Here is a 25,621-nt window from a genome sequence, read left to right as displayed (position 1 = left end):
GTGTCATTTCCCACATGCACTTCTCTGTGCACTATAACTCTTGTACCAGCACAAAGGGAAGAGAGGGCTGGGATGGGAAAGGTGGAAATGCTTCCTTGGGCAGTTACAATGATTAAAATGATGATGTGGCTCCCTGTGGGTCTTCAAGCAGGCTGGACCACATCTGCCCTGGGAGGAAGAGGCAGGGAGAAAGCTCAGCCATTCCTCTCTCTGCAGATTTTCCATGTCTTTGCCAACATGAGAGGATGGATTACAGCTTGCAGACCCCATGTTGCAGGATCCCTTGAGATCTGTGGGCCACTGAACAGGAGGAAGAGTTCACTGGTGTAGGAAGGAAGCATGATGCAGTGCATTGGAGAGTGGAAGTATGAGCTGACATCCTGGGGTGCACATGTGGGTGAGGTTATTGGTGTTTCAGATGTTTGGTGGCTGGGCTGTCATACCCCTGCCTACCAGATATGAAGAACATTTTTTCCAGGAGTCCTGCCCTTTAAGAATAAGCTGAAAGAATGGGAAGCAAATACAAGTGAAGAGAGCAAGGGACTTGAGAGAAGCCTCCTCTAAAAGCAGTAGTGTTTATGTAACAGCCAGCACCAAATATTCATATAAGATAGGATGTGATTTTTACCTTGAAGCATTTGGTGGGGTGACCATTCAGTGACAGTGTGTAGGCAGGTGGTACAAGGGGCTGGAAAGCTGCAGGTTGCTCTCCTTGTTCTCTGAAACAATCTTGACCATAAATGATGAAAGCCTGTGTCTGACAAGAGGAGGAAGCAGCCAGACAATGTAAAACCTGGGAAAGGTGTGTGGTTTTCCTTGTTTACTTGCTAGAGTGCTTAATAATAGAAATAAGTAACTGAGGGGAAACTTATGTGTTTTCCATCTCTTGAAGCCTTTGACTCAAGACAAAGTGCAAAAGTGACTTTCGTCAAGAGGTGGAAACTTCAGGGACCTGTGATCAGGTCTCAGTAGATGCTGGCCTTCAACATGATGTGGGCATGGTTAAGAATATAATCTAAAGTACAAATGTTGAGCTTTTAAATGTGACCTGCTAAACTAAATGAGTATTTAGCAAGAAAATTCATTATTCTTGTCCCTCTCACTTAAAATGAGGGGGGCTGTCCTAAGAGCTCTTTGGAGATGCCTCTGCATCTCACCCAAAGCCCCAGATTGCTGCTTGATTTATGCCTCCTCAATGTGAGCCCAGGTTTCTGGGGGTGAATTCTAACAGTGACCCTGGAGCAAGAGCAGGTGGTCGGGGGTGTGTGTGGCTAGTGAAGGTGCTCCCTGGGGGTTCCCCATAACCAGTGTCCTGCCTTGTGTTGTCTGGGCTGGCCTGGAGGCTGCTGTGTGCTGCTGGGCTGAGGCAGATGGACAGCTGCATGTGCCACTGCCAGCACTGCCTTGTAGGGACATGTGCCGGCTGTTTCTCAGAAGGCTCCTGGAGCTGGTGGCTCCTGCAAGCCTGGCCTTTTCCCTGGGTGCCTTTTAGTGCCTGTATAAATACCAGCAAGCTTCAGATGCATTGCAAATTCTGGCCCTTTTTTTAAACCCAAGTCATAAATAGGTTGGTGCTCACTTGTGGGTCCGGCAGAGCTGTCACTAGAAATGATGTAATGATTAAACTCGGCGTCGTGACGGCTTTCCTGCCGAGCTTCCCTCCCAGGTCTTGTTTTTCTGTTCTCTTCAGGAGCATCACAGGTGCCAGGTGAGATACATTTAGGGCCTGGAAAAAAGTTAATTTAGCAGAACTCGCTATGAAGTGGCGTTTCTTAGGATGAGACAGCCCAGCCACAGTCAGTCTTCTCCTTTTGATGCAGACACTGATTGTGCTTGCTCTGCTTCCCAGGGAGCCCGTCCCAGCTGCAGCACAGCTCTGCACTAGATTTTATAGTTACTGCTCTTTGGAATAAGTGTCATTTTAAAAGTATCCAGCCAAGAAAGAGCACAAGATGTAATTCCAGTGACGTTTGTGGATTTTTTTGTTTGGATTTTTTTTCTCCAGAAGGACAGTGGTTTCTATTAAAGGGAATTGGCAGTGCCTGGCCTTTAGCCCTGGGCGGGAGATGAGCTTTGAGGGCTCATCCCTTTGCTGCAGGGCCAGGGTGGTTTTCTGAACTCCTCAAACAGTGCAAAGCTCAAATCAAGCCATTCCTTGCACATCTGATGTTTTTGTAGTTAACCTGTTAAGCTTTTGTGTACGAAGCAGAGGTCCTGGGAAGGTATGAGAAACAAGCTATTTTTACTCCATCACAAATAGGGCTTGGCATGTTTATTTTAGACTCCGGAGCTGCTCAGGCCACTGTGGGGTTTTTTATAGTCTTCTACTGTTCCTGTCAGATTAAAAAATCAACTTGAACTCTGGAAATCACAGGAAAATAGGGTGCCCCGGTGTACTTGGCTCCAGTGAGGCTCTGAGGAAGCTGCAGGGAGGAGTCGCCTGTGTTGTGCACTGTGCCAGTCTCGGGGTCTCCTGCATAGCAGAGAAGTCCTTTCTGAGCCACCAGCTGTCCATGGACTACGTGCCCTTCTATTGCATCAACTACCCTGCAGAGGAACAGTTCCCTTGCTGGGTGTCCTCACTGCATCTGTAAAAGTCCACAGGTGAATAACTTGAGGAGCTCTGGGGGCCAGAGCAGAGCTTGGCCATGAGGTGAGCAATGCTGCAGCAGGTCATTTGTGCCTCCTGCTCCACAGAAGGTTTGAGTTGCCAGGTCACCAGCATAGCTTTGAATAATTTTTTTTTTGCTGCAGACAAGTTCACCAGGCAGCAGGAGGTGAAATTAATGAGACCAGCTCGTTTTCCTCCTGCCACTGGAGTCTGAAAAGGGAAGGATTTAGGTCAGTCTTGCTCAAAGAGTGGGAGGATGCATGGAGGGCCCTATTCCTGTCCCTGCATGGCCAGCTCTCTGCTCCTGCTGACGTGGTGTGGTTGAGGAGTGCCCCTTTAATTGCAGGTGTGCTTTGCACAGGCACTTCCAACTTCTAAGCTCTTTATCCCAGTTTATTATTAGAAGGAATTGAAAGTGTGGCCAGTGGTGTGCTCACTCCATGGTGGTGGTGTGCACAGTGTTCAGTGATGGGTCAGTGTTGTGCAAATGTGTAACACAAGCAGCCCAGATTCTCTGCCCACGCAGGCTTAACCTCTCCACTGAGGAGCCTGGGCAGCAGCCAGGGACTAGAGCTGAGGGCATCCTGTGAGCCCTGGGCTGATGCAGCCCCTTTGGGGTGCAGGCAGCTGACCCCAGAGGCTGCAGTGCTGCAGAGTTTATTATGAGATTCACTAATAAACAGCACTGGTACTAATTTCCAGTTAGAGCATTTTACACACTTAGTATTCTAAAGCTCATAATTACTGCTAAATCTGGCAAATGGCACCCCTTCTGAAGGGCAGATCTGTCACCCTTCCCTGCCATGGCACTCTGTGTTAGTGTGCAAGTGCACCCCACTTTGCCCTCCCAGCAAGCCTTTTGGCCACAGACCAGATGGGGAATCCAGGTTGTCTGGGGCATTCCCTGGCTATTCTGTGGGTTCAGGCTATTCTGTGGGGTCATGGCTGTCTGTAGGTGCCCCTGCTCCTACAACAGGAAGGTTGGCCCTCCTTTGTTCTCTATCTTACACCTTGTTCTCCATTTTTTCCTATTTCAGAACCCATCTCTTCCTTGCCCATATCCCTCCAGATTCCCAGGTAACAGCCCTGTATTACTTTCTGCTCATCACTTTAAGCTCTGCTGCATCCATACCCAAACCTGGTGTTTGTGCTACATAGAGGTTTCATCTCTCAGCCTTGTCTGACTCGATGTCACCTCAGTGGCCTCACGAGTCTCCACACCCCAAAGCTCCCCTACAATTACGTGGTGTGTGTTGGCTACCCTACACCAAAGACAAAAATCCCTAATGCAAATCACTGTACTTCAGCCTTGATTCCTCTCCCCATGTCCAATTAAGCAGTTTCTTAGGTGCAGTCTGCATACCAGTGCAGGAAATTAACATTTTTCACAATTTTTAGGCTTACCCAGCATCCTTACCCAGGGGCTGTTGGAACTGCTGCCATGGCTCCCTGCAGAGGTCCCAGCTAGCCATGGCCTGCAGTGCTCCATCAGGACCTCCTGCTTTATAGCTGTCCCTGAAGAATTTACAGCCTAAGCTGTAAGGATGGAAAAGGAGATAGAGGGGTCATGTAGCCCTGTTGTGCTGAGCAGTCACAGAGCTCCTCTAAGCTGATTGAGCTGATAGTGGTGAGGAACACTGGCAGGCACTTACCTGCCCCAGGTGCCTGGCCTGACAGGCATGTGTTCTTTCTCCCCAGCTCCCCACAGCACTGATGGAGATAACTGCAGTACCCCGGGGCTGTTTTCCCCCTCTCAGTTTCAAGAGCTTGATGAGCAGGAGGGATTTGTGGTGAGGATTGGGCTTTCAGCTTGGTTGTTATCTGTTGGGTTGAGTTAAGTCTGGCTTTCAGAAATAGGTAAGGCAGCCAGGCTCGGAGTGTCTGGTCTGTTCTCCAGACAAAACACGAGCTTGATGACAGCGCTGTGTGTTTTGGATTAAGCAGGCCTGAATTTATTTGTCAATATTAATATTTGTGTACTGTGCAGCGCCAGTGGAAGTCTGTGCTCTGAAGGTTAAGCTGTGTTTAGTTGGTATCTGGTGCTCCAGGACCTGTATCAGTAATGGGATGGGTGCTGGGGAGCAGGATCTGCCATAGCCACCCTCTGCTGTGTGCTGTGCTTTGGACCTCCCAAAAACACAACTGCTGTGTCTGGGTTTTCCCTTCTGCAGGAGGGTTCAGTATCCCTGTGGATGCAGTGTGTTTGGGTTGAAGGGCATGGATTGAGGTCTGTGTGCAGACAGGATACCCAGGTTAGGACACAGGCTGATCCATTTTCCCTGTTCATGCTTCTTTGCTGCGTCTGTAGAGGAGCAGGGCCTTGGGGGAGCTCTGGCATGTCTGCAGTGTAGTTGGCTTGTTACGTGCAGTACTTGTGTCCTGGCAGCCCTGCTCACTGCTCAAATGGAGCTCCCAGAAATTGCTGCCAGTGGAACGCACTGTGGCTTTGTCAATGACAAAAATACCTAGTTCTTGAGAGAGTTACTTTGCATACAGAGTTACTGGTGTATTTTCTTTTGCTTATTGGACTGTTGAAACAGGGAGGAAGATAGATGTGAAAATAAACCTATTGTTGTTGGGTTGTGAATAAAGATGTTTTAATCCACGATTAAAACAGGATTTGGTGTATTGGTAGAGACCCAATGTTATTATGCAGAATAAATGTGTTTGTAGAAAAGTACCTGAAAAAAACCTAAAAGTGATACCCTAGGCAGCACAGCAGAGTTTTAAAAATCAGCAACAATTTTGCCTGGCAGCCTGCAGATCTAAACGTGAAGCATTTCACAGCACTTGAATAATACAATAATTTTTGAAACAAAGTGGTTTAAAATATTTATTTATTGAAAATATACTCAGGGACTGGAATGCAACTACACTAACACTTAATATATTCCTGGAAGAGTAGTGTGGCTGGTCAGCATTTGTTTTCCAAACTCTATTTTCAGCTCTTCCAAACGTTTCCATAGGTGTTTTGGACAGCTTTTCCCTGGCGTGCTGCAGCCCATGGCTGCTGCCAGCAGGCTGGGAGAGCCAGTGTGACAGAAGGGCTCTGTGCTGAGCCCCCCACCATGGGAAACTTGCTGCTCTTTCCCAACAGTCCCAGAGCAGGATGCTGGGGGGGCTGTGACCTCCTTCCCCACCTGGCATGGGTCCCTTTCCCCAGGACAGGTGCAGCTGTGTGCTTAACCTTTGTTGCCAGAGGAATTCAGCCCTTCTGCCAAATGCCTCATTCTTCCTTTCCTGGGATGATCCAGCCTGTCCCCTGCTGAAACAGCCCTTCCCAGGGTCCTCTGTGACAAGGCTTCTCCTCCTGTGGCTCAGGGTGACCACCCACACTTGTTCTTCTCATGCACCCTTGAGCAAATTACTTTATTTCTTTTATTTCCCGTGTTTGCTGCACTGGCTTCGCTCTGGCTTCTCCCATCCTCCTGATTTCCTCAAAACTGCGAACATGTCAGGTGCATTTCTTCAACACAATATCCCTAAGGGCAACTCTTGAATAATCCTCTGAATGAGGAGGAAGCCAGAGGGGTTGGGGTAGAGTGTCTCTTACCACGTTATCACTTGCAGCCTGAGACCTGGCAGGAGCTGACATCGACGTGCGCGTTGCTCCCGCAGAACAAACAGCCTTGCGAATAGAGCCGTGTCTCTCCGAGGCCATGGTATAGTTTGTTTTTTGGGACAAAGACTACTTAGGCATCTGGATTGCATTGGGGATTTTAGGGGAAAGATAAATTATTAGTTTGCAGTGAATGGAGAATGACTCTGATTGCTCTGTGAGCGTGCTTTTGCCAGCTCGCTGCTCACGGGCTGAATTCACGTTCCCGTGCTTCAGAAGGAGAAACAGCAACTGTGGAGGCTGCTGGCCGTGTCCTGGGAACAGGGGGCTGAGCAGACCTTTCCCGACCTTCTGGTGCACTGAGAAAACATGCTCATTTTATGGGCAGTTAATTTATAGAAAGTTCCTGTTTAAATTTCCTCCAAGGCCGTAAAACCGGAGGACAGCTGCACGCATTAGCTGGCTAATCAAACACTGCTCACCCCTGGCTTGCCCTCCCCTTCTCCTCACCACCACTAACTTCGGGCTCCTTCATGTGAGTGAGTGTGGCAGCTTTGGGAAATACACTCTAAAGCGTTCTGCAGAGGAGTGGCTGGTGCTGCTAGGGTTTGGGGTGTCCTTTCTGAGCCACAGCTCTTGGGACTGTGCTGTTCCACAGGAGCATCCAGGGTCAGTCAGATTTTGTATCGCACTGTCCCTGATTTATAAAGACTCTGCTGTGCTCTCTGCCCTAAGGAGTGGTGCTGCCTGCCATGGAAATATCCACCCTAGGCTGAAATAAAAACTTTGTTCACATTTTGCTTCTCTTCCAGGCGTGGGGAAAGCTGTGATTGTTTCCTGCTGCCTCCTCCCTCCTTCCCCAAAGACTGCAAATGAGTAAAACCTCATAGATTTGTTTGCAGTGGTGTCCAAGTTCATCTTTCGGTGAAAGGAAATCACTTTAGATGGGTGCTGGGGCACCCGAGCTCCAGAAATGCAACTTTGCCCTGGCTCCCTGCAGCAACCAGCCTGATAGGATTTCAGTATGGGTATGTGCTCTAATAAACTTGATCCTAATAGCTAATTTTGATCTAGTTTGAGAGAGAGGTTGGGAACTTAAACGCTGAATCTCTTGAGAGCTCCTCAGAGCTGCTTTTTCCTGTTCTGACAACAAGCAGGCTCATGTTCCACCCTCTGCTATAATTGTACTGGTTTATTTTCCATCACCTTCTCACCGTGTTAAAACTAATGATAACAAGGAGAAACTTCTAGCCCACGTGCAGGACTGAAAACCAGAACTAAACTCCTGCTCCTGCTCTCCCAGGAGTGTCTGCTGCTGCTCCTAACAGCTGTCCTGCCTGCTCTCCCTGCTGCCTGTGCTCATCACCTGCAGGGAAGGCAGCAGAGCCCTCTCTGTTTTGGAGAAGTTGCTGTGTTTTCACCCTTATCTCCCTTGTGCTCTAGGGAGTGTTTGACCAGTGCAGAAAATTACTTTGGCTCTGTGGTTGGAGGCTGCAGAGACCTTTTTGGAGCCCCCTGCTTTATCTGCCAGGAATTTAATAGAGGTATGATGGCAGGAAAGAGCAAAGGTGAGCACGTAACACCCATTAGAAGTTTCTGAACCTGCGAGGGCTCCTGCAATAAACCCCTTCAGCAGATTGCCCAATGTAATGCAAGAAAACTGGCCTTATATCTCTTCATTTTGTTTAAGCTGGGGCCTGTTTCCCTGCCTTTAAATCTCCTCTGCAGCAGTTGGGGGAAAAAATGCTGCAGAAAGAAATGCCAGGAATGTGAACAGCAGGTGGGGACTGGCAGATGTACTTATCAATCAGGACAGGCTGAGGAGTGGTTTATTCCTCTAAAGAGCTACTGTTTGCCTCCAGCTTGGTTTACTCCTGTCCTCTCCAACTCCCTCCAGCCTCTACCAAGGTTCAAATTAAGAGCAGGGTAGATTTCCTGGTTCTCTGGAGCATGCCATGCTTGGTGCAGGACTCCCTGCTCCAGAAACCAGAAGAAGGGGAGGGTGGGGGCAGACCCTGTAAATCACACTGGAAGGGTTGCAGCAGCAGACCTCATCAATAACATACCACATCTCAGGGATGGGATTTGGGAAGTCTTGCTTCCATAGTGCCCAAGCAGAAGACAGACTCGATTAGTTAATTGAATTTTCTGCACTGTTGCTTTTCAAAACATGACTTCATATCTCAGAGGAGTGCGGAGTTATTTCAGTGGACAAAACCCCATATTAAGGAGGTGGTGCTTTGAGATCACTTGCATTTTTGAGTGACAAGACTGACACTCTGGATTGCAGATCTGGACCTGTGAGAAGGGGAGCAGGATCCTCTGGTCCTGGGGCTTCAGAGGGATTGAGCCATGGTTTGGTGTGGCTGCTGCTGATTCTTTGAGCACCATTCACTTCATATGGAAATGCCTCTTTGTAGCAGGGCAACCCGATTTACATGAAATAACAGGCTAAATGGCGAAAAGCCTTTATCTGTTGATCTCTAAGCAGCTTTCCCGGGAGTGTTGGCAGTGTATGTTACAAGCAGAGCAAACCTGCCATCACAAACGACATTATGGATGCTTTTCCCTCCAAGCTTTCATTCTGGCTGCTGTGCTTGTGTCAGAATTCATGTGTTATCCCAGTGCTTTGGATGCCCTCCGTTTCTGTGCACTGGTGCAAAGCCCGGAATAAGCCATGGGCTTGCAGGTGATGTGATCAGACCTCTCCTTCAGTGGCTTGCAGGTATTTTCCCTGGCTACTTCAGCTGGTGTGGATCTTGCTGTGGTCTGCAGTGCTCCAGGCACCCAGCTCCAGTAGTGATTTGCCTTTGTAGGGGCGTTGCTGATGTTGATAGTTTTCTTTAAGAAAAATGAGGGCACATCTGCCCCAAGCCTTCTTATCAGTTTTTCTTCAGATTGTTGCTTGGTTTTGTGAAAGAGCAGTGGAAGAGAGAAATAGCTTTCCAAGGAATAAGCACAGTGAGAATAAGGGACCAAGCAGGGGTATAGAATAAAGCAGGCACAGAATAAAGATCTCAGAAACATCCCTTTTTCCAGCAGCAAAATGCTCTTTTCAAATTCTGCTCACAGGGCACCACCTTGGCTAACGGGGGCTTGTGTTGGGAGGTGCTCCCTTCAGGTTTTAGAGAGCAGTTTAGCAGAGCTGAAGCAACAATTCCGGTCACAGTGCCATTCCCAGTGCTACCTGAGTGCATCCTGCCTGGAGCACCTTGCCCTGGCCTGTGGACCCTGGCAGCCAGCCTGCTCCTGACTGGAAATGGGTCAGCTGGTGAGCGATGCTCCTTGCCATGGAGCTGCCCTCCAGGGCAGGCACCGAGCAGGGTGCAGTGCAGTAACCAGGGAGCAGCACGTCCCGATGCCACCAGCCCCACAGCACATTCCCCAGGAGCTGCCTCCCACTTGCAGCCGTTTGGGCAGAGCTCCCTGGTGCAGGATTTTCCCCAGTCAGCTCCCATTTGGAGTGGATCCCGGCTCATGCTCTGGGTGTGGGGTGGCCTGCTGTAGCTGCTGGGGCAGTTTTGCCTCCGCAGGGCAGCGAGGAGCAGCGGTGTCTGGGTGACACCGGTCACACTACCTGCCATGCAGACTGTTTGCAGTGGAATTTAACTCTTGAGCTTAACTGCTCCTGGAATTTCCCATGCCGAATTTCCATGCTGTGTCCCTGCCTCCGGCTTTGTTTCAGCTTTTCAGCAGAAGCAGTTCGGCCATTTCCAAGAGTTAAAAGATTTTTTTTTAAGTTTTATTTTGTCAGTATTTAAAAACCAAACAGCCCCTAACTGCTTGCGTTGAGAGGTGCTGGGGTGGCACAAAGGCTGCATGGAAGGTTGGCAGCCCCAGGCTCTGATTGCAATACCTGTGCCATCTCCCCTCCCAGCAGAATGCCCTGTATCTTATGGATCTTATCGGGTTACAGGCGTCTGCAAGGCTCCCAGTTCACCAGTGCTTTGTAGACTGGTTTTCATAGATCCTGTCCATCCAGGACCTCCTCCAGCCCGGGGCCAGGGGGACTGAATCAGAGTGGGAGGGAGGTGCTGCCTCTGCCACTATCCCACTGCTGGGAGCAGGAGCCAGTCTCTCCTGGGCTGCTTGCTGACACTCATGGGTGGCTGATGGGCTCACCTGTCTCAAAGGCAGAAGCTGGTGTAGAGGTGGAGAAAAGCAGTAAACTGTGGTACTTGCTGGGACCAGCTCATGGACAACCTTAATTCTCAGGTATTGTGATTTTTTAACTCATTATTTGCAGCCTTGAGGTTTTAGATGTTGCCTTTATTACCTAGAGCAGCATCATACTCTGTTGGGAGAAGGGGGTTTAAGCTCAGTCTACAGCAGTGAGCAAAGCTCCTGGCTGACATGAGGTCTTGAGGAGTAAGTGAGAGGCAGTCTGGCTGCTGCTGCTGCCTGCAGTAGGAGGCATCATCATTACCTTTGAGAGTGTGTTTTGATGGTGTGTGGAAGGTGTCTCAGATGTGTAACCTGGATTTGTTTGCTCTGAACAGCTGACTCTGGTGATGCTGTGGTGTGGACAGTGTGGTCCCTGATCAAAGAGATGCTGAGTGAGTGCTTGGTGACTGTAACTAGTAAGCCAGGTTATTTTTGGCATAATGTCTCTGCTTTGTAAGGGATGGACTGAGCTGCTAAAACCACATTTTCCCCCTACAACCCATTATGAAGCTCAGAAGAGGCCAATCCAGAGCAGCTCTTCAGAGGTGGGCTGTTGTAGAGATACTGGCTGTGGTGTAATTAGGTTTTTATTTTTGAGCTCTAAGCCCAGCCCCTCCAGGTGAGGGAATGGGGGTTGTGGCCAGGCTTTGTAGCTGGCTCAGCTGAATTAGTTGTAGGTTCTCTGCCTACATATGGACCATTCAGCATCCTCCAAATGCTGTACAAGTGCCAGAATGTCCTGCAGGAGTGACCTGATGTTATCCCTGAACCAACAGTCTGTTAAAGACAGTGAGCCAAGGAAACACTGTATAACCACTGAAGTTAACACAAGCAAAGCAGAGCTTTGGTGCATGTCGTTGGGTACCTAATTGCTGTGCCTGCCACCTGGGGATTGAAATTGCTCTCTGGAACTGAATGGGATGTACTGTGATAAGCAGTTTAATTGTCTCCCCACATCTGCAGCAGCTCTGTAAAGCAAAGGCAGGCTTAGCACACCTTCAGAGCTCCACAGCCTCCCTGCAACTCCAGGACTGCCTTTTTCCTGCGGCGCTTGTGCATCTCTCTCTGTAGAGCCCGTATGCTCTTGCTGAACTGTTTGTGTTCTCCTGTGCCATTTGATAGCAGTGAGCCCTCAGGTTTTTCTGGGGAGTGTTTGAGGCTTGCTGGGATATAGGTGCAGCCATAGGAATGTGACTGTGAGAACAGCAAGGATAGTCCAGTGGGTGCTAAGTAACAGGATGCCCTCTTAAACTAATTACTGGGTTTTGGACATGGCATTAGATGAAGGTCAGGGAGTGCTGAGCCGAAATCAAAGTGAGAGTGACTTGGGGGGTGGATTCAGAAGTGATTAAGGACAAATGCATTTGTCTGCTGTTACACAGCTTCGGGAACACTCAGGACTGCTGTGGGTGGCTGCTGGCTGGGAAGTGGGGCTGCTCTCATTTCTCTCGCGAGGTCACCAGCACACACTGTGCCTGGGGCTGGGCTCTGCTCTGTTCTGGGTGCCCCAAGGCAGAAAGGGTGGTTCTGTGGGGCAGAGCTCCAAGTAGTGGGAAAAGGGGCGTTAGAGGCACTGCTGTTACAGAAGGGTTACACAGAGTACCTCTAACTTGGCTAAGAGGTGAAGGGGAGAGTGGTATCTGAGTGTCCAAAGCACACACAGTGAGCAAGAAAAGGTGATGCTTGGCTTGGAGAGGATCAAACTATTACAAAACCCAACTGAGTGCTGGTTTAATTTACCTTGCTGCCTTAGAGTGGCATCCAAGCATTGGAGCTCTGATGACTTTGCCCCCATTCTTGGGATTCTTGCAGAAGGAGTCATCCCATGCTCCACAGTGTTTCTTTGCACTGGGGAAGAAGTCAGTACAGGATCTGCCCCATCTTATTAAATTTTTTTTTCTCTTTATAACTTAAATTCATATTTTGATGTGCCCACTTCAGTTGCCACAGCTGCTGCCATCTTGCATGTCAGTGTGCAGCTGTGAGTCTGTGCTGCTGTCCCCTCACAGCCATCCAGATTGTCACCTAGGGAGCTGTGGGACTCTGTGTCAGTGGGCTGGGCAAGCAGCTTTGGTCTCCTGTGTAAAAATTGCATTGCAAGCCCAAATAGAGGGATGCAGCCTGTGCTCACACTATTTGAAATACACTGTAATTTAGGGGTTTTTTTCCTCATAAACATTCAGACCTTGCTTTCAACATCTCTGACCTGTACAAGATGGAGGAGAAGAAAGTTACTGGATTTTTTCTGCTGTGGCTAAACCTCAGGGCCATTTTTTGAGGTCTGATTCCAGATACCATGCCAGCTAGTTTAGCTAACTGTTGCAAATGTGTTACACTACACAGGCTCTGTGGCTGCTTACAGAAGGAAAACAGAAGTTTACCTTGCCTTGTCCTTGCAGTCTCTCTGCCTCCCCTTTTCCTGTGAATGCTCTTTACCCACTTTGTCCTTGGGTCCCAGTTTTGAATAACTTGTCTGGTGTCCGAGCAGGACAGTTTGATCCTATTTTTAAGTCCTTTGGACTTTTTTGTCTGTGGAATTTGGGAACAGGGAATGGCAGGATGTTTATTTTGGAATTGCTGCAGGGGAGTTGCTCGGAGCAGCCCTTGAAACTGCTTTGTGTGAGAGAGAAGCAGGTTATTAGTTAGTTAACCTGGCTTTGTGCTGTCAGGGTTGTTTCTCTGGCCCTTCTTGCCCAGATCCTGAATGCATGATCCCTGGTTTAAGGAATGAGTTTGAGCTATGGCTGAATGTGTCCTGTTATCTGTATGGATGGGGCAAAATATCAGTGTTTTAAAAAAAGCCCAAATCTCACTGATACTGCAGTGAATAAGTCCAGTCTCACCTTGAAATAATTGAACTTGTCTCTGATTTCTCAATTCCAGAACAGCGTGGGGAGAAAAGCTGGAGCTATCTCTGTGCCAGTGGACCTGTGATGAGCAGCTCCAGTCTTCCCTACTCCTGGCTGAAGCCATTGAGGCCATGGTCAAAACCAGATGAGGGTTATTTTATAATTACAGTTAAGCAACATAATTTAGTTCAAATATAATTTAGTGACATTAATGCAGCAGGAATGCAATGCAGGCTCTGTTAGTGTCTGGTCTTTTAAGGTGCTTTGTAATTTAAATCAGTCTTTCTGCACCAGAGCATCTGGGAAGGAGATGGACCTGTGAAGCCATGCACTGTCCTTCTGCCTTGGCCAGCTTGGGCTCTTGGAGATCTCCTGCTTTTGGACTCACCCTTTGAAGGGAAGGGTGGCCAGCTTGGGCCAGAGGTGACTGTGGGGAGCAGAGTGGGACTGAAGCAGTCCAGCCCTTCAGTCCTGGTCTCCAGGAAAAGGCACCTGCAGGAAGAGGTTGTTCATTTGATGGCTCTTAGTGACTCCTGAATTTCTGCAGGTTTAAGGGCAGTGTGTTGCCCAGCTGGAAGCTGCTGATCTTTAGGGAGTTAATTCTTCCTCCAGAAGCTTTCTCTGCCTCTGTGACATGGGAGCAATGCCGCTTCATTTCACAGCTCTCCCATTTTATGGTTGATGGTTAAAGTTGGAACATTTCTATCTCCTTCTGCCAAGAAACGTTTAGAGCAGTTTTCATGAGAAACATTAAAAGTTGGAGGTCCACAGCTGATGCCCTGGCTGTTTTGCATTAGTCACTGGGAGGTAAATATATTTAAATGAAGAGCTGTGGCAGTCTTGCTAGCTGAGTAATAAATCCGGGCTGAGAAACTCCATGAAGCTGAATCTTAATGCCTTGGCTTGGAGTTGCAGGGTGGGGTAGTAAAGCTGATGGAATGGTGGGATGTTTCTAAACAGAATGTGCCTGCCCTTAGTTACGCTGCCACAAAGAACATAAATACTGCTGCATACACAACTGAAGTGCTGGAAATGGCTTTTTGTTGGTGTTGCTTTCCTTGGTTCCTGTCTCCGCTCAATGTCAGCTCTCGGTGCTTTGCCTCCCCATGGTAGCAGCAGCAGGTAGGGGAGAGATCCAGAGTTTGCCTCTATTCCTCTGCTTAGTGCCTAAATCCTGGCACTGTGACACCAACCTGTAGGAAGTTATAGTGCTTGAGCACTTTCAAGGACCTGCTAGAAATATTTCATTATCTGAGGAATTTTGTGGAATACCCAGAAGGTGATTATAAACCCTTGGAATGTGGCCATGTCTCCACAAAGCACTCCAGCCAAACAGCATTTGGAGGTGACTCTCGAACCTCCACTGACCCTTTCTTCTTTTCAGATTTGGGTTTGGTGCCTGCAGCCCTCAGGCTGTGTGTTCCTGTCCCTGCCCAAGCCGCCCACGCTAGGGTGCTCCTGCTCAGTACCATTAACAGAGCCAGTGCTTGCCTGGTGGCCGCAGTGCCAGCCTGTCCTGGGGGGCCCAAAAGCTGTTCTAGGCATGAAAAGAATGTGTCAAAGCACAGGCAAGGGTTCTGCCATGAGCCTTCTGACTCAAGTGTAAGGCCAGAGGTGCAGCCTCAGAAGGGTTTCCTTCAGAACAGGATTTGAAAGTTTGATCAAGTTTCCTTGTCAGTGTGTCTTTCATGTCTTTCACCCCTCTGGTAGCTTCTGCTTGCTAATTTGGCAGAAGGGGTTTTGTACCTTATTTATATAAATTAAATAAATCAAAAATAGGCAACTGGTAGGTGGAAGAGTTTTGGCTAAAAAGACACTGAAGCTCACCTCCCTCCTCTCTGTGACCCATTCATGTGTAATGTACTCCAAAACTCCAGATTTCGTGCCTTGCTCAGCCTAGGAGTTTATCCCTCAGGGTCTTTCTCTTTTTGTAAGGACTCTTTAGTAGTTGTTAAGACAGAATGTCCAGTGAGAGCTTCCTCTCCAGTTAGGATATTCGTTGTTTCTTTTCCATGTGGATTCTCTGAAGCCTCACAAGGGGTTTTGTTCAGCCTTTAATTCAATTAAGAAATCAAGCAAGAGATGTAAATCTTTTTAGCCTCATTGGTTTCGGTGCTCATGACTACAGCTGTAAAGAACATCTCCTGCACGGTGCAGCTGAGCAGCTTAAGGGAGGGAGTGTTTTTGCAGGCTGATATTTCAAGTGCTGCTAGAGCTTTGTGGATCATTTTGTCCCTTTGGAGCAAGGGGCAGAGGAAAGGCTGCAGTCACCTGTCAGTGATGGTGGCTTGGTTTAAACCTGTTTCTGAAGCAGCAGAAACCTCCTCTTTGATAGAAACCCACTTTCCAGCTCGGTGACTTCTATCAAAGGTCATTGAGGGGTGTGAATTAGACTCAGAACAGCTGGTGGATGGTGAGTGATACCAGGGGACAGGACACACAGTGGTGACTGTCACACCAGCTGCTCCTGCACATGTCCTTTGGCACTTGCTGGGGAACAACCTGCCTGCTCAGGAACACAAGGTCAGGCTCTGATACCTCGTAGTCCTCACATTTAAAAAGTGACATCTTGTGTTTTACTTCTTGTGTCCATGTGCTTTCTTGCCTTGTCTCCAGGTGCCCTAGCTCCCAGCCCAGTGTCCTCTGTCCCAGCTCTCCTGCAGGATGGGATGGCTTCTGCTAAAATGCTTTTCTCTCTTGCCCTCTTGCCAAGGTCTTCATTGCAGAATGAGTGACAAGTTCAGCATGATACAAAACTTTCCTTATTAAAGAGAAAGTTGGAGTCAGAACTCCCTGTTTTATCTTGGTGCCTTGAGTTCTGGTTTTTATTAAACCTTGGGAACTTTTAACATTTGTGCGTGTGTGTGTGCATGTATATATAGATATATGTACACACATCTGTTGTGTTTATCTTCAAAATATGCATTTTTATGGCATTTGTATGGGAGGAGATCTTAGTCCCATCTTTTTTTTTTCCATAAACTTTTCTAGTTTAATTTCCTGTGGATTTTAGTACTACCTTTAGCTTACATTCCCTTAAACACAGAATTAAATATTAGGGTTTTTGCACACTGTCGCTCTGTTTTCAGACAGAACCAGGAGTTATAAGCAGAGTTTTTAGGGACTTGCTCTGGCTGGCTGTGCACTGGAAACACAAGTGGAGCCAAAGCCACATTACAGCGCATGCCCTGAGGCAAACAGACCCTTGCTCTGCCCTGCTGCAGCTGTATATTTAGCCTATATGCCCTTTCCAATAACAGCCAGGAGAGGATGCCTGGAGAGGAATGCGAGTCATCATTTCCCTGAATGCCATCCCGGGATCAAGTGATGCTTGAGCCAGGAGCACTGCCTTGGTAACTCTGCCTTCTATAAAATTGTTTACCCCACCCTTTTTTTTTTTTTTTGTTAAACCCATGTGAAGTTTAAGCACTCCTGTTCATGACCCCGCTGGATCCTTAAGAAAACCCATTTTGTTTGAGTTAGTTTGGCTTCTGGTCCTTTTATTAGAGGAGAGCGTGGGCTCTTGTTTCCCATCTCCCTAGTGCCCCAGTGCATCCCACTTTGTTCTCTTTGAGCTTCCTCCAGGAAGGATCCATTTTATACCTTTGGTTCTCATTGCTTTTCTCTGCCAGCTTTCCCTTGGGATGGGCCTGGCTCACAGGATGCAAGAGGTGTGGAGTGGCATTGTTGAAGCTGTCCCTCTGCTTTGGCTTGTTGGTGGATGTTTATATCCTAATTTTTCCTGGCTGCTGGCAGCAAGCAAATGGCAGTTCTACTTGGCTGCAATGTTTGTAATTACAGGGGAAAAAAAGATTTCTGAGGCCTTCTAAATACTTGGGAAGATAATATCTGAGTTTCCTTTCAACTGAATGCACTTGAAGATACGATCTGAGTTGGCCTGTCTGGGAATAACAAAAGTGGAGGAAGGGATTGATTGTGGTTGCTGAAACTTTCATCAAAGAGTCAGGAGTGTTGCCTAGCCAAAATCTGCAGCTGCTGGTCAGGCACAGCGGACACTCAGACATGGCCTGAGCACAGGGCAGGGAGCACACAGAGCCTGCAAGGGGCCAGTCCAGCAGGGTGGATGAGCAGGGGCACATCCAGATGGTTTTCCAGCAAGTCTGTCAGGTCAGAGTGGAAGTGCATAGTCGAGAGGCACCTGTGGGTACCATACTCATCCCTCCTGCTGGAGGCTGGGGAACGTGGTGCCTCCAGAACAAGACTTGCCACAGCATCTTGCAGAGGAAATGTGCTCTGTAGGGAAGAAAAAACATGCTCCAGCTGCCAAAAGGGATCTGGTGTCCTTTGTGCTTCTGCTGCTGCTCTGCAGTGCCCCTTGCATGTACCTCAGCAGGAGTGCCCTGGCTGGGGGTTTTGGGACTGCCAGGCTGCTTCCTCCCCTGCACAGCACTTGCTGAAGTGCTTACAGGAGCATGTCCTCAGTGCTTACCTCTTCCAGGAAAGGAAGTTTTTCTGGGAATGGAGTCCCCACGTGGGGAGGACAGTGCGGTAGCCCAACTTCTGGACAAACGGGGCAAAAAGGAAAACTAGGCTCTTTGCATCTTTTGTCACTCTCACAGAGTGGTAATGAAGGTAGCAGAAAGCTTCCTGTCAGCTACAGGAAAGTTAAATACCTCAGTGCTTGCTCTAGCAGAATAAAAACTGCTGCAAGGTGTCAGTGGCAGTGACCACTTCCTGCACAAGTGTCATGAAACTGCCTGTGGCTTCTGGAACTTGAAAGCAACAAGTTAGTGACAGCTTGCAGGCGAGTTCCCCATCAGCAGGAGGGTGCTGCTTATTTCCCTGCCCAGCCCACATTTTTAGCACTACTGTTTTGGGTTTGAGTTTGTTTTTTTTTTCCCCTTGATTATTTTTCAGCGTCAGGGTTTCCTGTTACTGACACCAGATGTGCTGGAGATGAACAGTGCAGAAATACAAGAAAGGAGGAGGATGAAAAAAAGCACCTCTTTTTGTGCCTATGTCCTTTGGGCTCAGTGTCACTTCTGGGCACCTTCACCAGGTGACAATACATTTGATGTGGTGACAATACACAGTGGGCACGCCATGTTGGAATGAAGTTTTAGGGTGAAGAATTGACTACAGCTTGGTTGGTGCCTCCTGAGCTGATGGTGTCTGGGGTGATCAGCTATTGATGGCTGTGGGGGGAGAGGGCTCCAGGGGCCTCAGGAGCACTGATCTGGGGCGTCCCACTTGGGCAGATCTCTCAGGGTCTGATCTCTGATCATCATGCTGCTGCTTTGGTTTTGGTGCACACGTGGCTTTGAGCAGGCAGCTGTGAGTGCAGCATTAAGCCAGAAATCGCAAGAGCTTGTCCTCCAGTCTCCAAGTAAGGCCACCACCCCCAGATGTGCCTGGTTAGTGTTGTGCAGGACAGGATGCTGTCACTGAGCAGTGGGGAGTGGGGAGAGCTATGTCTGGTGGTGAATCTTTTGTCCTCTTCCTGGCCTGTTCCCTCGTGGCAGGTGCCTGCCCTGAGCCTGTGTGTGACCAGTGTGTCTCTGCATGTGTGATCTGCTGTACATCCCTGTCTGTAACTCATCCTGTGAGCAGCAGTGTCTGGAGCTTGGCTCTTTGTGAATGTACATGGCAGAAGCCGCTGAGGTTGGAAATAACCCCCAGAGGTGTTTGCTGCACTTCCCATAGCCTTTAACACAGTCTGTTGGAAGGGCTGCTGCCTTTGTTTCAGGGTATGTCCGGAGCAGGGCAGGCACAGAAACTCTGACCGTTTCCTAAATTGCACGCTCCAGGGTGTTCTTCGCACATACTACATGTCAGGCTTGCAGGCTGCCATGCTCTTGGGCTTGAGGAGACTGTCAGTTCATGGCTTGGTGATGGGCTGCTGTGCCCTTGCACACTGCCTGCAGGCTGTCTGTCCCTCCTGCCCTCTTCCTTCCCGAGCTCCTTGAGCACAGCGCAGCCGTGCAGGGAGCCCCAGCCGCCTGTGCCCGGGCCGTGCCACCAGGCTGGCACCAGGGGTGCCTGCTGTGGTGTTTGGGAGCGGGCAGCAGGGCCGGCAGAGTGCCATCTTTGTGTGCCTGGCCAGGGACACTGCATTTCATCATTTCATCATTCCTGCTGCTCGCTGCCCTGACTCGCCGGCGCGTGAGAGCTGACAGGACTTGCCCAGAGATCTCCTGTGGAAACACGCACGGAGATCTCTGCACAGACAATAGCTCTGCTCTGCAAAGGTGCACCAAGTCTTTTTAGCTGAGTTTGCTTCCTTGGAGAAAGGCCAGTTGTTTAATGCTTTCTTTAATGAGGATATTGGTAAATAAGCGATCAGGTAAGTGGGATTCCTCCTAACTCCTAAATGCCTTCTTAACCACAGTCAAGAATTGCATGGCAGTTACTTGAGCTTTCTGCACGCTGGGCTCAGTGGCATTAATATGCTGGTGGTGATTAATTACCGCAGCCCAGTGATGTGATTGTGTGCTTGAGCAATTGGATTAGATGCAGCCGGACAGAGACTTCACTTTCACTGGTTCTTGCTGAAGTGGTGTCGTAATCGGCCACAGAGGAAGAGTCATTTCTAGGACAGCCACCCTCCTCTGGCTGGGATGCTTCCCCTGGCTCCACACCTGGGTCCTGATGGGCAGAAGGAAAGGTCTCTGGGAAAATGTGTGGCTGGGAAAAGCTACTTTGTCCTGCTCTCAGTCTTTCCTTTCAGTCCCATCTTCTGCCTGTGCTGTTCAGCGTTCCTGGATAACAAAGGTACAGCATGTCCTTACCGTGTCAGTGGGACTCATAGCTGCATAGAGAGGGAGCAAATTCCAGCATTGCCTTGACAAGTCAGCATCATATCAAATGCAGCATCATAACTTCACCAAGCAGGCCCAGTTCTGTGGCTCTGTGAGTGGATTTGGCACTAGAGATCAGGAATCAACCTTGGCACATGCAGCAAGCACTAGGACTGAAGCAGATGTTGATACTGACTTTGATGTTTCATCCAACACTCCGAAGGCTTGAACTTGAGACCAAAAGAGCTCTCACAGAAGCACGAGAATAAAGAGAAAGTCAGTTCTTTCAGAAGATCAGACAGAACGAAACATCCTGAAATTCAGGACTAACCTGAACCTTTGTGTTTGTTCTGCGAGACTGGGCAGTGCAGATCCTGCTGGAAGGAGGAGCACAGTGCCATGTAGAGAAGCTGGGGTGGTCTGGCCTTCCCTCAGGACTGGGAAGTGCTGCCTAAGTCAGTCAGCTCTATGGCCTGATGCTTCCCAGAGATCAGCAGAGGTCCACCTGCAGAATTCCATCTGTTTGGGTTTTGGCCCTGTTTTGAATTTGTGGGAAACTGTGTGAAGAAGCACTGAGGATTTTGCTCCTGGAGGGCTCCAGTTCTCTGCCACTCACTGGTCATGGACAGTGACCTAGAGCATGGACTTTTCTAAATACAGCTGGGATGGTTTCTCAGCTGAGTCAGGGTGGTGTCCATGGTAGTGCCATGTGAGGTGGTGTGGGCTCTCAAACCAGAGGCACCAGGCAGGTCCCAGCACTTGTTCCAGCCTTGCTGCAGGTAACATTCACTCTTCTGCAGCTGCATCCAGACCCACAGTGCTGGTGGGCAGTGGACTTGCAGAGCAGCGCTACTGGCTATAGGCAGGGGATCTCCTATCCCAAAAGTTATTCCACCTTGCACTGATAGTCCATGTGGACTGCAGCACTGCAGGGCAATGCCTTGTACAGCTCTGCTGATAGCTGGAACCCTGCTTTTCCTCCTTCACACACTGGGAGAGGCTGGCAGTGTTTCAGCTTCTGTCCATTGTGTGCTGAGGTGGAGCTGTGTTAAGAGGTTTTTTTTTTTTTTGGTGGCGCAAGTTTGTTCTCAGCTCTTCTGTTTGTTCTTTGTTATCAGCTACTGAATTCCTCCTGTACCTCCTGTGTGCTCCAGTCCTGTATGCTGAGCCTGTTCTTCCATGTTTTCCCTAAAATGAAACTCTGAATTTGCAACCTGCAAGTGTCACAGGAGCACATAATGGCCATTTGCTGGGCTGGGAGGCACATATGGGGCAGTGTTTGTTGATTGCTTTGATAAGTATTTCTGAAATAGGTGATGACTTCATCTTCCTCTCTTGCTCACCACGGATACCAAGAACCAGCTCCTTTCTGCCCAAATGCTCCTCTCCATCCAACAAAAACGCCCCAGGCTGGATCACATCATTTGGCTGAGCAGCACAGAGCTGTACCACGCTCATGCACGAGCTGCACTGCAGAGTGACAGGGCAGGGGCTGGCCTGAAGCACTCCCCAGGTGTTTTACAGCCTTGTGCAGTTGTACACTGTGTGTCTGGCTGTCTGGGGTGTCTGTCCTCTGCTCAGGTGTGGATGCTCAGTGCAGCAGTGAGAGGCAGCCACATTCCTCCCCTAGCCACAGGTCTCTGATCCTGCCTGTGCTTGCCATCAGGACTTTCCAACGAGCAGGTTTCAGGAGGAGTAGCTCATGGACAAGGTGCCATCACTGCAGTCACCATGCTCCAGGCTCTGTGGAGTGTGAAGGTAGTTCTTTCAGCTCTGTGAGGCACAGTGCAGGGACACAACCCCCTGATTTCCCACTCTGATGAGCGGTGACTTCCTCAGGACCTCCTGCAGGTGTCTGCATCATCTCTGTAGCTCATTCACATGGCCTGTTGGATATTCTCCAGCAGACATGTACTGTGGTACTCATTTACCTGCTGAGATAACTCTGTGCTCATCTGAAATCAATTGCAGTGTGTCAGATCCTCCTCTGGCCACACAGGGAGCTGGTAGGAGAGATGTGCCCTACAGGGATTGTGACTTGTCCTTACCCAGCAGCCACTTCCTGAGGATAAACTCTGGCTCAGGCACCTTTCTCTGGGTGAAGACCATCCTATGCTGGTGGTTTTTCACCCAGAGGGTGGTGGGGCACTGAGTGGGCACCCCAAGGAATGGTCACAGCCCCAAGGCTGACAGAGCTCAAGAGGCATTTGGGCAAGGCTCTCGGGCACATGATGGGATTCTTGAGTGTCTTGTGCAGTGCCAGGAGTTAGACTTGATCATCATGATGGGCCCCTTCCAGCTCAGCAGAGTGTGGCTCTGTGTTCCTTTGCCTTTGGGAAGAGCCTGGCTTTGCCTTCCTTGTTGTTTCATCTGGTACATTCCCCTCCCAGTCAGCTCAGACAGCTGGAAGCACAAGAGCAGCAGGGAGTGGCTTTTTTGTAGCACTGACCTTCTTACCAGCCATCCTCCCATCTGTCTTGTGGTTCCCAGTAATGCTATCCTGCCTCTGCTGTCTCCTCTGCCTTTCACTTGAGACAGGTTCTCCACAGAGCAGTGGTCAGATCAGGTATCTGCCTGGTGGATCCTGTAGCCAGAGGTTATTGCATTCAGCTCCTCATTCCTACTACCCACAGCCCTCTGTGCTGTGCCCTGGGCCTGCTACCTTGGGCTGGGAGGTGTCAGCCCTTCTCTGTGTGGGGATTATTGTGAAAGGCCCATGGAGGGGTGCAGATGTGCAGGTCCTTGCACGCTGCTTCTCAGCTTCCCTGGAGCTCAGGCTTTAGGGTGAGCCACCAAACCTTATCTTTCCTGTTATTCCTAGAGCCTGCTGTGGTAGCCTTGGGCTTGGGTACCTGCATGGGCACACACCTCTGCCTGCTTCTGCAGGCCTCTGGTGGGCAGTACACCCTGCCTGGCCACAGCACAGCAGCAGCTGAGCCCTGTCATGCTGCTCCAGGAGCTCTGCAAGGGCAAGAAGCAGTGGGATTTCCCTTCCCACACAGACTGGCTCCAGGGTCTCTTGGGACAGCCTGATGTGCATCATATGGTGCAGACAGAACAGGCTGAAATAAATCCAACTGGGAGCCAGTGGTTTGCTCTGGGAATTTGGAGCCACTTCTCTCTCAGCCTGGGAAAAAGGAGTTGGTTCAAGGCATTAGGGAACCCAGTCTTGTGTGCTCCTGGCATTGAACAATGTCTGCTTGGTCTGTTTGTCTGTCCTGCCATCCTTTGTAACCCACCATTCCACTCATTGGTGCAGATCAGTTACCAGGGGCTGTGCTGGCTGCAAACTGCCATACCAGAGTGGGCAGCACAACTTCCCTGGGGTCCCAAATGGCTCTGTCCTATTCCAGGAATCCAATGGTCTCCTGCAAGCAGTCTGTGAAGAGGAACATGGTGGCACAGATCTGTGTCTGCCATGGCTGAAGGCAGTCTGGAGGGAGAAGTAGCTGGGGAAGTAAAGGAAACGATGGCCAGAGGAACAGAGAGAAAGGAGATCCAGGGAAGCAGGGAGGTGGTAATGATGGGAAGTAAGTGAAAGAACAAAACAAAGTGAGGGAGAGCTGGAGATGTGTCTTGGCAGAGTGTGGGCACAGGTGAGCTGTGCAAGCAGAAGAGAGCTGGTTGGCAGCATAAACCAGTGTGTGTGCATTGCTCACTCCAGTCTAATTTGGGGCTGCATGTTGCAGGCCCCCAGATCAACTCTGAGCACACTAATAGAAAAAGCTGGACCTGAGAGAAGACCTGGCTTAAAAACCAGGCTCATGGGTCAGAGGAGCAGAAGCATCTCTCATGTGTCAAGCCATTAGGATGGCAGCTTTGGACTTCCAAATGTTTCTTGGTATCTTTCCTACTGGGTAACTGGCGTTTAAATCCACTGATATTCCAGCCTGGCTTCAGCTCACCTTGAAAGGTCAACTATTAGTGTTGTGCTCAGCTTTGTTTGTATCTCCCTTGTCTCCCTACCTGTGGCTATCTCAGGATGCTGTGCCTCCAGAGCAGCAGGAACATGGCTGTGTGCATGGAAAAGCAGGAGGATCTTGTTTTTTGGGAGAGGCTGTATGTCAGAAGAGGAGCTGAGAGCGCTCTCTGATGGTTGTGGTAACTTGCAGTTAAATCAAAAGCTGAGGCACAGAGAGTAACACGGCCAGTAGCCTCTGCCTGTTGCAAGGTCACTGTGAGTTGACTGGCTGTCTTGGGTATCTGAATTGATGTGCTGATTGGATTTCCTATGTCCAGCCAGGTTCCCAGGACTCCTAGGATGAGGCTGCTGTGAAGGACTGGTGGATCCCCTGCCCGTGCTGTGGTGCCTGCGATTGCCCGTGATCCCCTTTCCAGCTGGAGCACCGTTACCAAGGCTGCTGGGAAGAATGACTGTTGGATGCCTACTGCAAGCCCCTGTCCTGGGGAGGACTTGGCTCCCTGTGCTGCTGCTGGCAGCCTCTGCTCACTGCCACTGGCCCAGCGAGCCGGCAGAGGTGGTTCGGGACTGGGAGAACCAGCTGGAGGCCTCCATGCACTCGGTGCTGTCGGAGCTGCGGGAGGCGGTGCCGGCTGTGGTGGGCATTCCCGACAGCTCTGCCGTGGTGGGACGCTACTTCAGAGTCTCCATCCCCACGGATTTAATTGCTTCCAATGGAGAGGTTGTCCAGGTGAGAAACACCATTCCCCAAGGATTGGGTTTGGTTATATTCATGCAGGATCAAACAGGTCTGTGACCGAGTTCACAGGGGCCTTAGAATGAGGAAAGAGACGAGGATCTGACTCCATGTTTCAGAAGGCTTGATTTATTATATTATGATATATATTATATTAAAACTATACTAAAAGAATAGAAGAAAGGATTTCATCAGAAGGCTAGCTAAGAATAGAATAGGAAGGAACGGTAACAAAGGCTTGTGGCTCAGATTCTCTGTCAGAGCTAGCTAACTGTGATTGGCCATTAATTAGAAACAACCAACATGGGCCAATCACAGATCCACCTGTTGAATTCCACAGCAGCAGATAGCCATTGTTTACATTTTGTTCCTGAGGCCTCTCAGCTTCTCATGAGGAAAAATCCTAAGGAAAGGATTTTTCATAAAAGATGTCTGTGACACGGGTCACCCACTAACAGGCTGGGTCATGAGCCTGGCTGGGAAGCAGCCTTACAGTTTTGTAGGACTACAGGAGAAGGATTTTTATAAAAAATTAGTCTCATCTCATTGCAAAGTTTCTCTCTTCTGTAACAGAGAAGACTTCTCAGGGATGACTAATTGAGTTTGTTGGCTGTATTTAAACCATGAGATGCTCTGCCCCTGGAATGATGGGCACATTCATGAGGAGATCCTGCTGTGGGATCTGGGGAGCCACAGATTCCCTGGGACTGCTGCTCAGGCTCAGGGAGTTTGCTTCACTGTGGTAACAAAACATTGCCAGACAGACAGAGCCTGTCCTGCCAGCAGGGCTTTGGGCTGCCTGTGGCACTGTCTCTCCTGACCTTGCCCCTAAGTCCCCTTGGGAAAGATGGTAGCCTTTCCCCTTATCTGACTTAAACTCATACAAGGCACTGCAAGGACCTGAAAACTGAGTTTTGGAATCAGTCCTGAGTGTAGAATAGCCCAGAGGGAGGTAGGGACATGGCCAAACACAGGTATGCTCATTCTTAGTCCTTTCCTGGAAGGGTTTGCTTGGATCACAT

The 25,621-nt window shown here is 49.4% G+C and overlaps 1 protein-coding gene across 1 annotated transcript in view; it reads left to right on the top strand.

The window, feature by feature from the left end:
* DAG1 (dystroglycan 1) overlaps nucleotides 1-25,621 on the top strand; it is a 49,408-nt gene that overhangs the window by 9,394 nt on the left and 14,393 nt on the right. The window contains 1 exon segment of the mRNA XM_054516063.1: nucleotides 24,181-24,593. Within this exon segment, the coding sequence (XP_054372038.1) occupies nucleotides 24,312-24,593 (282 nt within the window). The 5' untranslated portion in view covers nucleotides 24,181-24,311.

The sequence above is a fragment of the Molothrus ater genome, chromosome 11 (assembly GCF_012460135.2).
Source record: "Molothrus ater isolate BHLD 08-10-18 breed brown headed cowbird chromosome 11, BPBGC_Mater_1.1, whole genome shotgun sequence".
NCBI classification, from domain to species: Eukaryota; Metazoa; Chordata; class Aves; order Passeriformes; family Icteridae; genus Molothrus; species Molothrus ater.
The sequence above is the reverse complement of the archived record's forward strand: the minus strand, read 5'-3'. Positions and strand labels throughout refer to the sequence as shown.